Raw genomic sequence first — 13,161 nt, 5'->3', positions numbered from 1 at the left:
GTAAATTTATGCTAACATGTTCATATTTACATCCACCTCTATTTGACCTGAAATGATGTACTTGTACTCGGATCATAGAATCCCTACAGCATGGAAGCAGGCCATTTGGTCCAACGGGTCCACCCAGATCCACCTCCCTACCCATCCCCGTGAACCTGCATTCCTATGGCTAATCCACCTCACCTGCACATCTTTGGACTGTAGGAGGAAACTCGAGCACCCAATGGAAACCCACACAGGCAGTCGCCTGTAGCTGGAATTGAACCCAGATCCCTAGCGCTATGAGGCAGCAATGCTAACCACTTGAGCTGCCATGCCACCCCATTATTGTAAACACATTTGCAAGCTCACTTTGGAGTGCACAGTTCTGGACTGGAGTCACCTATTGGCTCAGATCCAGAAGGGGCTGCGTTTTCCCTTCTCTAAAGTACAACAATGAATCGATTGCATTGATCTTATATGGATGATTCAGTGTCAGGATCAAGCATTCAATTCAATCCGGAATAGGTTTGATATAGAATGAAGTTCTTTCTTCTCGCTGTTCCAAAACTTTATATTATTCTGGTTATAGAAGGAATGGTATGTTTTATGACTAGAGGCGTAGCCCAGAGTACTGGGCTAGTAACTTGGGGGACAAGTTCAAATTCTGCAATAGCAGCTGTGACATTTAAATTCAAATTAAATTAATAAATTTGAAATAAATTTGGAAGGTCAAAAAAAAACAACCCCTCATTCTGTTCACCGATGGAAATAAAATCTGCAATCCTTTCCTAATCTGTGACCCCAAACCCACTGCAGTGTAGTAGATTCGTAACAGCCCTTTGAAATCGTTCAGTAAGCCAGTCAGTGATGGGCAATAAATGTTGGCCTAACACTCATATCCTTTGAATAAATTAATTACAAAGTGTCAACTCTTTCTCTCTCCACTTGCTGTGGCCTTTACAACTGACCTTAGTACTTAACCAACCCAGTGAACAAAAATGCAAGACATATTCAAAAGGTCAGGATAAAAGTTACAATTAATAACTTAACATCTGAACCCTGAACGCATTCACACTAAATTGCCATCTGTGACATTGTTACACAGAAAATATGCATCAGGAATTCAAATCAGGAAATCCCCAGTCTATCTTATAGATGGGAGAATGGGTGATAGATGCTCACGTGAGTGACTTTTTATTAAAAACACACTTTACTGCATCTGTACTACATTTTTCTATTCCATAAAAGTAATCAGTAGACAACGTAACAATTCAGGGTAGTTTATGCTCTATGAAACACATTAGTAACTGGGTTGAGATTACACAAAGGTACCTTGTGTGAAAGATTACATCCAGGAGATGAGAGATCTTCAATCCACTGATACTGACTTAGGTGTAACAGTCAAAACAGCACTATTAATCTATTATGCCAATTTATCTCAAATAAAACTGTGGCACAGTGGATAATACTACCACCTCTCAAGCCAGGGGACCCAGATTTATTTCCAGCATTGGGTGGCTGTTGATATGGAATTTTCATTTCTCCCCATGACTGCATGGGTTTCCATCGAATTCTCCATTTCCTCCCACAGTCCAAAGATGTTCATGTTAGGTGGATGGGCCATGGTAAATGTGGGGTTATGGGGTCTGGGTGGGATGCTCTTCAGAGGGTAGGTGAAGACTTGACGGTCAAGTGGCTTCTATCTGCATACCAGCTCAGATCCAAAAGTGGCTGCCTTTTCCCTTCTCTGAAGTATAATAACGAATCAACTGCATGAATCTTATTTGGATTATTCAATGTCAAGATCAAGCACTCCACCGTAGGTTCAATGCAGAATAAAGTTTTCTCTTCCTCACTGTTCTAAAAATTGGGATTCTATATATTTTGAAATTAAAATTGCATATATCCACTAGAAATTTAGAAAGGGTATGAGAATAAAAGCACGGTAGTGGAACTAATTAGGCCAAAGAACTAGCACAAACAACCGAGTCAAATGGCTGCCGTTAGTGTTTGTTGATTTTATAATTCCTTCACTTTAGTCAGTATATCAATAAGCAACTTAGAAGAATTGGCTTCAATCAAGAAATTAATATGAAAGTGGCCTTATTAGCAGAAATGCAGACGAACATGGTATGAGCTATTTTACTGTGTCAAGTTGCCAGTTCTTGGTGACATTGATTTGCTCCCACAGCACGTGTCAATCGTTACGCAATGACACTCAGGTTATTCCTGCAGAAATCATGAGACTTTTGTATCTGAGACAAGGGCAGCATGGTGGCTCAGCAGTTAGCACTGCTACCTCACAGCATCAGGGACCTGGATTCGATTTCAGCCTCGGGCAACTGTCTGTGTGGAGTTTGCACATTCTCCCCATGTTTGCGTGGGTTTCCTCCGGGTACTCCGGTTTCCGCCCACAGTCCAAAAATGTGCAGATTAGGTGAATTGGCTATGCTAAATTGCCCATAGTGTTACGTGCATTAGTCAGGAGTAAATATGGGGAATGGGTCGGGGTGGGTTACTCTTTGGAGGGTCGGAGTGGACTTGTTGGGGTGAAGGGCCTGTTTCCATACGGTAGGGAATCTAATCTAGTCTAAATATAATTAGGACATTCGAGAATTAGACCAATAAATCTCAGGATAAGTGTAAAGGAATCAGGGGACTTTAAGTTCAAAACTAGAAGTAGTTGAAGTTGAGTAGTCATGATCTGATTCAAGAGCAGATTAAGCTCAAGGGACTGAATGGCCTCTTTCTCCATTGGGCATTTCTGAACTTTGGACCCTTCATGAACAATTCCACAGTAGTACTAAGGCAAAATATAACCGATGCTGGAAATCTTAAATAAAAAACAGAATACACTGGAAATAGATCAGACAGTATTTGTGAAGAATGAAGCAGAATTAAAATATTCCAGGTTAATGACCTTTCAGCAGAATCTATCATGTTGTCAACAGAAGTGGAACAGCCCATCTCCACACACTATGCAAGGATTCAGGCAAAGAATGGTCTCTGAAGGGGCAGCCAGCAAGTATGAGCAAGGCTATTGAGACAAGAAGGGAAGAGAACCAAATGGAAGGAAGGAAGGAGAGCCTATACTTCACAACAAGGAGTGAAATTTCACTCAGTGGAACAAATATTTTTCTACATATTTGATAAAATATCAAGTGTTTATTTTCACATTAAATTAGTTATAATTAAATCAGTAACTGGACTTGAATGACTGATACATAGTGCACTGCATCTTGTGAATGGTACTAACTCACCAAGTCTCCTCTGACACTACCTTCCAAAACCACTACTTCTACCAAGAGCATGGGCATACCATCACTCGCAAATACCCTTCCTAGCCCCACACCACCCTCCCTTGGAGGCTGTTCTTTTGCTATCACTGGGTCAAAGTCCTTGAAATCCCTAACAGGGATGTTCATGTCCCACAACACCAAGGACTGCAGTTGGTTCAAGGTAGCCTACCACTACTTTTAGAGCAATCAGGAGTGGGCAATAAATGCTGACCTCGCCAGCAAAACCCATATCCCATGATAGAATAAGCGTCAACTCTCTCAGTCTGCTTGCTGCAGTCTTTAAAACTGACTTTAGTACTGTACTTAACCAAACTAGTGTATAAAGATTGGCAGAAACATTCAACATTTCAGGATAAAAGTCACAGTTAATAACTTAACATCTGAACCCTGAATGTATTCACACTAGATCTCCATCTGTGATATTATTAGAGTTTAAGCCATGAAACATGCACCAGGAACTCAGGTCAGAAATGACTATTCTATGTGGGTGGATGTCAAATCCGTGGCTTAACTTCGGAGGATATCTTTAAATAGCTGGTGTGCGCACTGGTTACCAGGATTGGTTGATGACAATCTGCCAGCATTTCTCAGCAAGAGGTCTCCATTTCACCACTCGCTAAAAGGCAAGCTGAATTCAATTCATACTTTATTTTTTTAAGTTGCTAAAAACAAACCATTGATTCTTTTTAAAAATATTATTTTCATTGTGGGCATCACTTACAAGGTCAGCATTTTTCAAACCATCTCTATTATTTCCAAGTAGTGTGACATAACTGCATGATTTGTTTGGCAGTAAAATGTCAATAATATTGGTGTGGGATTGAAATTACAGATAAACCACCAAGGAGGTTATATTGGTCTTCCTAAAAAAAAAGCCGTTAGTTTGGTTTTATGAAGATTCAGCAGTCTCATGGAGACTTTTACTGATGTCAACATTTTCACTCAAACTATTATTAGTCCAAACCTCAATTACTAAGCTAGTAATATAACCGCTGTATTACCATAATCTTGGGTGCCTATGGCTCATAAGCTGCAAGTGGCAAGACAGACTATTTCAGCCCATTGACTGCTTTACTGGTGGACAAATACACAGTTCATTTGTAGGCTCCTATTCTTAATAATGGCATAACCTTACACAAGTATCATCACAGAACAGAAAGAAATGCTGCATCCTCTAATCAGTGGTCCTTCCTCTCCAATGCATGATCTCACAGGCTTACTGATGAGCCTAGCAGCAGCAAGTGCAGGGGAGAATCAATCTGTGATGGCAGAGAAGTGTGGAGGGGGTGGGAAGGTGACGGATGAATGAGAAGGGGATAGAAGTTGCAAAAACCCTACTTATATGAAATAGGCTTTCGAGCAATATTACGTTGATGGGTGGAGTAAGATTCCAAGAATTTCCTGATTTTTCTTTTTTTAAAAAAGGTCAAGTCAGTTTTACCGATTTAAAGATTTACTATTCTGAACCAAATTTAAATTAGGATTATTTTAGCATTACTCCCTGGGAGCAATGTGTTCCAGCTTGGCAAAATGTCAATGATGAAAATCATTAGCTCAAAATATTTGCATTGATTTAAAAAAAAAAAGAGCCTTGTTGTATTGCTACGATGCCTTAAAAGATTTAGGGGGCAGTGCCATTTTTGCAGGGCAACAGCAATTAGATGAATAACTAGTTCATTGTTTGCCTTTTTCGGGCATTGGTTAAGGAGGAGGATAACCATGGAACTGGACTTCCGACTTTTCTCTGAACAATTTAACAGCAACACTGTCTCCATTGAGACACGTCTGGCAAACATCAACTTGATTGATGAGATTGGAAAGTCGGATGTCACAACAGGCAATCTAGTAGCAGAATGGTTTCAGAACCAGAGGGCTTAAGTCTGTCGCTGGACTAGTGATTCAGAACTCTGGGCTCTCATGTTCTAAGGACATGGGTTTGAATCCCACCATGGGTGATGGCGAAATTTGAATAGAATAAATAAAAATATGGAATAATGGTGACCATGTACCCACTGTCAGTTAATCATCATGACAATTATCTGGTTCACTTTGAGGGAAAAAAAATCTGTCACTCACCTGATCTGCCCTGTCTGTGAATGCAGACCCCACAACAATGTGGTTGACTCTTAACTAACCTCTGTGCAATAAATGCTGGCCCAGCCAGCAATGCCAATATCTCAGGAATGAGAACAAAAAAAGGTTGGAGATACAAAATCAAATGCATGTTGGAAGAAGAAAGGTCTTCAGTTAGAAAGTTGGGGAATTCACTTTCCAGTTAGTGGTTGCAGCAGAAATTGTCCCAATTTTAGACTGGATAATGGGGAAAAAAAAATTGGTATGGAGAACATTCTCCAAAGACACAATTATTATACCTGGTCAATATTTCATAGATTAGAAATTCAGAGCAAGTCTGTCACTTCAACCCCCATCTCTAAGAAAATCCTCTTGGGTGTTTAAAGAAATGGAAGAAGTGACAAATATTACAAAAAGGTTGAGACATGCACATCTTTTGGGTCAAAATGTCCCAACTGTCTTGATCACATTCTATACATAATATCTCAGAAACAAAGCAGTAGTTCAAGCATAGAAGCAAAGGTACTCTTGAAATACAGTCCAAAAAGTCAGTCTAAACTCAAGATGAATGGTGCAAGGCAGGCTCAAAACCTAAAAGTTGTTCCTATTTCACCAGCTAACAGAGTAGAAAAAAATAAATAACACTGACAAATATAACCTACTCCCAAATAGGTTTGAGAGATTATAAACAGTTTGCATTTACAACATAATTTAAGTGAAAATAACTTACATAAATGTTCACGTGCACACTACAGTAACATTATTTACATAAAATATTCCAGAATTTTAATAGCAGCGATGGCCTAGCCGACATGTCTTGGAAAGTCAAAAGGCCACAAAAAATTCCTTTGATTAACTTTCAAAAAGTAGCTTTTTCTTTTTAAACGTGAACAACTTACTGGGAAGAAAAGAACCGTGGTCTCAGTCCAATGAGATCTTCCTGCCTCACAAAAGAAAAAAATCTGAATTACTGCCTGACCACATGTCCAAGGGAGGATCTAACTATCTGTAAATCAGAAGAGGTTCTTGTATAATGCATGCATCCATCTGACTTTGTCACAGATGTGAGGCAAATTTGTGAAAGGAAAAACAGTCCATTTCAAAAGTTAGTGCAGGGCTCTCCTAATCTGGAGTCAAGAATATAAACGAGCAGCTACAATACTGAAGAGGTGCCCATGTCTCCACAGAAAGAACTGTAAAAGCCCAGCTAAGCACAGTTTCATTTACTAGCCAATATCAAAGACCCCATTCGAAAACCATGACAGATGTTGCAATTTTGCGTTAGAAAGATGAAAAGTCCATAGAAAGTTCCATGCAGATTTAGATCCAGTGAAAAGGGGTATGTACCAATAAGTGCAATCAAAGGGTCAGATTCAGAGCCTCCACACGCAACGAAAAGGAACTTCCACCATTTTCTGTTCAGGTAATTCAGCTATTTACAGGAAGTTAGCAGCTTCTGGTGAGTTCCCTTCCCCTTGTCTTCCTCCATAAATTCCAGTCGACATTCAGGGTTGTTCACCATCCGGGGCTCTGAGCAACACGGAAGGGGGGGGGGGAAAAACCTCATGGAGAAATGTTGTCCCCATCCTTTGTCGAGTCATTGATGATAGTCGGCACAGAAGACTGGTTCAGTGCAAATGAAAGCGGGGGACACGTGATGAGACGTTCAACCCGAGGATCCCGGAATCCTGGCACATTGCAATATGGTTCTTTCCTCGTTTTGACGAAACTCAGGTTTTAATGAAGTCCATTTCAGACTCACCTACTTCATTGAAGGAGGGGTGGGAAAGAGTTGGCGGGAAGTGACCCAGCACAACGGGAAAGTTATTTATTTGGAGGGACAAAAAAAAGAGCTAAAATAAAAAAAAGTTGTACCTCTCCAGCCCTGTCATCGTTAAATGTAGAGATTCCTTTCACAATAAATAAATACATTAGTTTGTTCATTAAAAAAAAATAGAAACAGACTTTCTTTTAAACTACCAATTAATCGAGGGCTTTTGGTGGAGAAAAGCTATTTACATCAAAAATAGCAAAATATCAATGCCCTTCAATTGAGCACTGGTCTGTAACGTTATCAAATTCCTTTATCAGTTGCTTGATTACTGTTTTAGTTATTGCAATACGTGGGTTTTTTTTGCTAAATCATGGAGCGTCTTCCCTGAAGAAAGAGGGGGGGGGAGAAACAAGGTGGGAAGGGTAACTGCACCCAGCGTGACAGGTCATCACCGCTGCATATTCATATTGGGAGAGCAGTTTGGTCCCTTTACAAAGAACATATGAAAGGCATTGCCCATTGACACCCATTCTAATCAACGGAGGCAAATTGCCCCCACCTTAAAGAGGGTGTTCAGTTTCTTTTCCCTCCGCCCACAGAAATGAAACTCTTAAGCCGAAACAGCCCCCCACCACCACCACCCAGCATTTTCAATGTTAAACGGTTAAGAGACAGCGGAAAGCCAAAACAAAAAAGGGAAAGACACTACATGTTTATTTAAAGAGACCAGTTAGCCCAGGGGGCGGACCCTTTCTCCCTCGCTGAGTCACCGGTCTAAAGTAAGGGAAATCCTACTGAAGTCATCTGGGGTCCCCTCGTTTTTGAGATCGGCAAAGAGCTGGGTGAAGTAGTGAGGGTCGGCGTTGATCTGGAGCATTTTGCTGCTCATGGTGTCAATGATGCGGAGGCAGCGGTCCCAGAAAGCGTCTTTGGCGCTCTCCACCAGGAAGGGCTTCAGCGGGTAGGAGATCTCGTTGCCCATGTAGGAGTAGGAGAGGTAGAGGCAGGTCAGCAGGGTGGCTTGCAGGTCGTGCTCGGTGGCCACATGGTCTCCGTCGATGACATCCCTGCAGAGCAGGTAGACAAAGACCACGTTGGCCGGGGTGACGAACGCTTGGTCCTGCCAACCTTGCAGGAGCAAGGAGCGGTCGACGCTGCGCAGCCACAGCACCGGCTCGGTGGGAGCCAAGTGCTTCAGCTTGTAGCAGCGGCGGCACAGGAACTCCCCCAGGCACTTGAGCAGCTCGCTGGTGGATGCCTGCACTATCACCCGCTTGGGGGAGCCGGGCCCGCTTTGGGAAGCTGTCTTTTTGATGGAAGAGGTTGGCTTGCTCCCCGAGGGGTCCGCCTGCGGTTCGTAGCTGGAAAGGTTGGCGCAGGACAGCGATTTCTTCACATTCTCGCTGTTGAGGTGGACCACGTCGTTTTGGTGATGGTAGTTACCGGGGTTTGGTTTTCTAGAGTTCCGCTTCTTGGTGGAGGCGACTAGCCTCTTCCAAGTCAAGGCTGGGATAAACATAGAATGGCGTTTCAGACCCTTCTCCTTCTGGCTGTTGTTCTTGGCGCTTTGGATAGCGTGGTAGTGACCCAAGGACTTGGAGTCAGTGCCATCCTCCAGTATACTGGATCTCCGTGAGCCAGGAGACAGCGACAGGACTGTGCCCATTTCTAACCCCAGCGTTCTCCCCCCACACACACACCGTCTGACGATTAGAAATCCAAATACTCAGGGTGGGGATCGGCTCCTTTAAGGGAAGGGGAGGGGGGTGGAAAGAGGGGGAAAGAGAAAGCAAAAACAAAAGCTCGATTAATGCGTGCAAATCCCCGCCGCTCCCGATTTCTGTGCATTTCCAGAATACAGCCAACATTGGAGAAAAACAGGGCTCTGAATAAAAAGACCCTCAGCGCCGCTAACTGCGCAAAAAAAAACTAAAGGTTTTTTAAAAATAAGGTATCGACCGTATGATGGTGTTAGTCATTTAAGGGAGGGGGATAATGACAAGCCCACGGATACCTGAACCTTGTCTAGATGGGTATCAGTTTGGCTCTCCAGTCTGTGCCCACCCTGGTGGGGGAAGGAAGCTAAGAGATTGGCAAAAACCCAAACCTACCCAACCCCTTACACAAGGCACAGCTCGAATATTGAGCCCACCCTGTGATCGGCCTTCCCCCCGTGTTACACATACAAACCTATTCTCATTCTCTCATATTTTCTCTCTCTCTCATTCACACACTCACAGCTGCCCCTACATCATTGGTAACGCTCAAAGCCGGCAGGGATTTATTTTTTAAACAAAAGAAATAAATAATTGGAATACATTCATACATCTCACCTGCGTCTGAGGAAAGCCTCGTTCTCCCCCACTCTGCAAGCAGCTGTTAATTGTTTGATTAATAGATAATAAAAATAACTTCAGTGTTCAGGAGTGGCTGCAAATTGCCGGCTTTTGGGGGAAAAAGAGGCAGGACATCAAGTCGACAATCTGAGGCGATTCCTTCTCTCGGTCTGTGTAAAACCAACCATTGAGATCCCTTTCAATTTCCCTCAGTCATCTGCTCTTTGCGAAAGGTGCGGGCATTTCATCTTGCCATTCGGTTTATTTTTAGTCCTCCCTCCCCTCTCTCTAGCACACTTTTGTGTGTGTGTTGGGATGGATTAAGCCTCTCGCTCCACAGTCTTCTGCTTTCAGCGCTCCCCCCCTCTCTGGTGAAACAGACTGAGGGGCGGAGTGAAAGTGACAAGAGATCTGCCGACAGCAGACGGCACACGCCTCGCATCTCCTCCCAGGTCACGGACACAGGATGAAATGAATTCTCTAGAGGGAGGTCTCAATGCCATCGGGATGAATCTCTCTCCCCTTGTCTCCGAGACGTGTTTGTATTTTCATTCAAATCTCATTCCGCCATGTCACGCGGAAGGTTTTAAAAAAAAGAAAGGATTTGTATTCAGAAAACCCCTTTCTCAGCACGTTTCCCCCCCATCCCTTGATAGTTCCTCTAGTGCTTCGGAAGTGTTGCAGCGTAGGGGAATGCTGTGGTCAACTGACTCCGAGCAAGCTCCTGCAAACAACATTTTGGTCAGTGTTGACAGGGTTACGTGTTGGACAGGAGATCAAGTGGAAATCCCACGACATTTTTTGAATGGTAGCCTGGGGTTGCCCTGCCACCTGGGAGAGCTGACCAAATTTCAATTTAAAGGTTCCCCGCCACCTCAAAACTGTACCTGCGGTAGTACAGCACTCCCTCAGCACTGCACTGGTGTGTTAGCCTAGGTTTTGTGCTGAACTCTCAGGGCACTGCAACCGAGACCCGCAGCTTGACTCAACGTTGTGCAGGGAAATCTCTAGTGAGGATATTTGATATTAGAGCCATTGAGTTTTTATGGCGGTGAAAGAGACTCCTTACCCCTTAGTATCTGTGCCTACCATGAAATGTCTGTCTATTTTAATCCCACCTTCCATTACTTGGCCCATAGCCTTGTATACTATAGTGTTTCAAGTTAAAAGTCACAACACCAGGTTATACTCCAACAGGTTTATTTGGAAGCAGTAGCTTTTGGAGTGCTGCTCCTTCAGCAGGTAGTTGTCACTGGAGCAATGCTCCGAAAGCTACTGCTTCCAAATAAACCTGTTTGACTATAACCTGGTGTTGTGTGATTTTTAACTTTGTACACCCCAGTCCAACACCGGCACCTCCACATAGTGTTTCAAGTACTCATCTAAATTGTTCTTCAATGCCTTGAGGATTACTGCCTCTACCACCCCCTCAGCCAGGGAGTTCCACATACCCAGAACCTCCTGAGTGAAAAATTCTTTCCTTAAATCCTCTTTGAACTTCTTGCTCCTTACTTTAAAACTGTGTCCCCTGGTTATTGACCATTCGAATAAAGGGGGAAACATTCTCCTCTATGTACCTGTCTATGCTCCTCAGAATGTTGTACACCTCATTTGGACCATCCCCACAGCCCAACCCCTTATCTGGTGTGAGGGAAACAGCCCTACACCCCTCTCCATAGCTCAATCACCCCAGGTCAGGCAGCATGCTGGTGATTCTGTTCTGCACCCTGTCCAGTGCATTCACATGCTTCCTACTGTGCGCTAACCAGAACCACACATAGAATTCCAGCTGGGAACTAACTGCTGTTATATGTAGCTCCATCATAACCGCCTTGCTCTTGTATTCAATGGAGAAAGTTAGGACTGCAGATGCTGGAGATCAGAGCTGAAAATGTGTTGCTGGAAAAGCGCAGCAGGTCAGGCAGCATCCAAGGAACAGGAGAATCAACGTTTCGGGCATAAGCCCTTCTTCAGGAATGAGGAAAGTGTGTCCAGCAGGCTAAGATAAAACGTAGTGAGGAGGGACTTGGGGGAGGAACGTTGGAATTGCAATAGGTGAAGGGAGGTCAAGGTGAGGGTGATAGGCCGGAGTGGGGTGGGGACGTGAGAGGAGGCGGCCTGTCTCCCCAATATAGAGGAGGCCACATCGGGTGCAGCGGATGCAATGGATGATGTGTGTGGAGGTGCAGGTGAATTTGTGGCGGATATGGAAGTGTCCCTTGGGGCCTTGGAGGGAAGTAAGGGGGGAGGTGTGGGCACAAGTTTTGCATTTCCCTGCATGTCCTTGGTGGAGTCTTGTATTCAATGCCTTGACTAATAAAGCTGAAAATGTGTTGCTGGAAAAGCGCAGCAGGTCAGGCAGCATCCAAGGAGCAGGCAAATCGACGTTTCGGGCATGAGCCCTTCTTCAGGATTGAGGAAAGTGTGCCAAGCAGGCTAAGATAAAAGGTAGCAACAGCAACACATTTTCAGCTCTGATCTCCAGCATCTGCAGTCCTCACTTTCGCCTTGACTAATAAAGGCAAGTATGCGTTTTTAACAAACTTATCTACCTGTCCTGCTGCTTTTAGGGAACTATGGACATATTTTCATATTTATATGTTGACTGAGGGTTAAATAAGGGGGAAATCTTGTGATGTTTGTGAATGAAACTTGGGGTTACCCTGCCACCTGAGAGGGCTGACCAAATTTATCCAGCATGGAAAAAGACCCCATAGTCCAACTCATTCACCGATATCCTAAACTGATCTCGTCCCATTCGCTAGCATTTGGGGACAGGTATAGGTGATCACCTGCTTGCAAGCCCAGACAGACCACGTGTGGAATCACCCCCCCATCCACCTCACGCTGACCTACTGCAGGCCCTGTATGAAACAACTGTGATGCTTATCTTTTGAACTTTATTTCTCATTTTTCTAGCTGAAAAACTAAGTAATCTAACTTTTTCCCTTTTTTTTCTCTGTTTTGTATTGAAGATCTGTACCTAGGTATTTTGTACCTAAGATGGTGCCATGTGAGGCCATATTATTAACTTTCCACTGTACTCTTGCACTTCTGTACTTGAGTACACGTAGCAATAAAGGATATTCTAATTCTATTCACATACCCATCCAGGTGTTTTTAAATGTTGTAATTGTACCTGCCTCCATCACCAGTAGTTTGGTGCAATGTCTACACCACTGAAGCCAGGCGCCAACTTGCAGACACCTTGACCACGACCTCACCTCCCATCACCAAACCATCATCTCCCAGACCATCCACAACCTCACCACCTCTGGGGATCTCCCATCCACAGCCTCCAAACTCATAGTCTGAGAACTCGCACGGCCCGGTTTTACCTCCTGCCCAAGATTCACAAGCCACACTTCTCCGATCAACCCATTGTCTCAGCCTGCTCCTGTCCCACTGAAATCATCTCTGCACACCTTGACACCATACTGCACGCCCTCCCCCACTTAGTCCAGGAACTCCCCACCTACGTTCGAGACACTGCCCACACCCTTCACCTCCTCCAAGACTTTCATTTCCCCACCCCCTCTACTCCTTATCTTCACCATGGACATCCAGTCCCTGTACACATCTATGCACCATGATGAAGGCCTCCAAGCCCTCCATTTCTTCCTCTCATGATGTCCCAACCAGCACCCTTCCATTGACAGCCACCTGGCTGAACTGGTCCTCACCCTTAACAACTTCT

General features: G+C 43.9%; 1 protein-coding gene across 4 annotated transcripts; it reads right to left on the bottom strand.

Annotated features, from left to right (window-relative positions):
- Window positions 1–7,628: 7,628 nt before the first annotated feature.
- LOC122548944 (cyclin-dependent kinase 5 activator 1-like) lies at window positions 7,629–10,116 on the bottom strand. Of its 4 annotated transcripts, none has more exons than XM_043687946.1 (2): window positions 9,462–10,116; window positions 7,629–8,873 (listed from the first exon to the last, which is right to left on the bottom strand). In XM_043687946.1, exon 2 carries the CDS (start codon window positions 8,792–8,794, stop codon window positions 7,895–7,897), a length of 900 nt encoding a protein of 299 aa, XP_043543881.1. In that variant the 5' UTR covers window positions 8,795–8,873; window positions 9,462–10,116; the 3' UTR covers window positions 7,629–7,894. The 4 variants fall into 4 exon arrangements, with proteins under 4 accessions (XP_043543881.1, XP_043543882.1, XP_043543883.1 ...); XM_043687947.1 differs by lacking the exon at window positions 9,462–10,116 and adding an exon at window positions 9,319–9,407; XM_043687948.1 differs by lacking the exon at window positions 9,462–10,116 and adding an exon at window positions 9,240–9,255.
- Between the last annotated feature and the right edge of the window lie 3,045 nt (window positions 10,117–13,161).

Source organism: Chiloscyllium plagiosum, chromosome 4 (genome assembly GCF_004010195.1).
Source record: "Chiloscyllium plagiosum isolate BGI_BamShark_2017 chromosome 4, ASM401019v2, whole genome shotgun sequence".
Lineage (NCBI taxonomy): Eukaryota > Metazoa > Chordata > Chondrichthyes > Orectolobiformes > Hemiscylliidae > Chiloscyllium > Chiloscyllium plagiosum.
This window is presented reverse-complemented; position numbering and strand designations above follow the sequence as displayed.

What these genes read in the sequence shown, in the direction of transcription:
- LOC122548944 (XM_043687946.1), bottom strand. Translation starts at nt 8,794, where the DNA reads ATGGGCACAGTCCTGTCGCTGTCTCCTGGCTCACGGAGATCCAGTATA.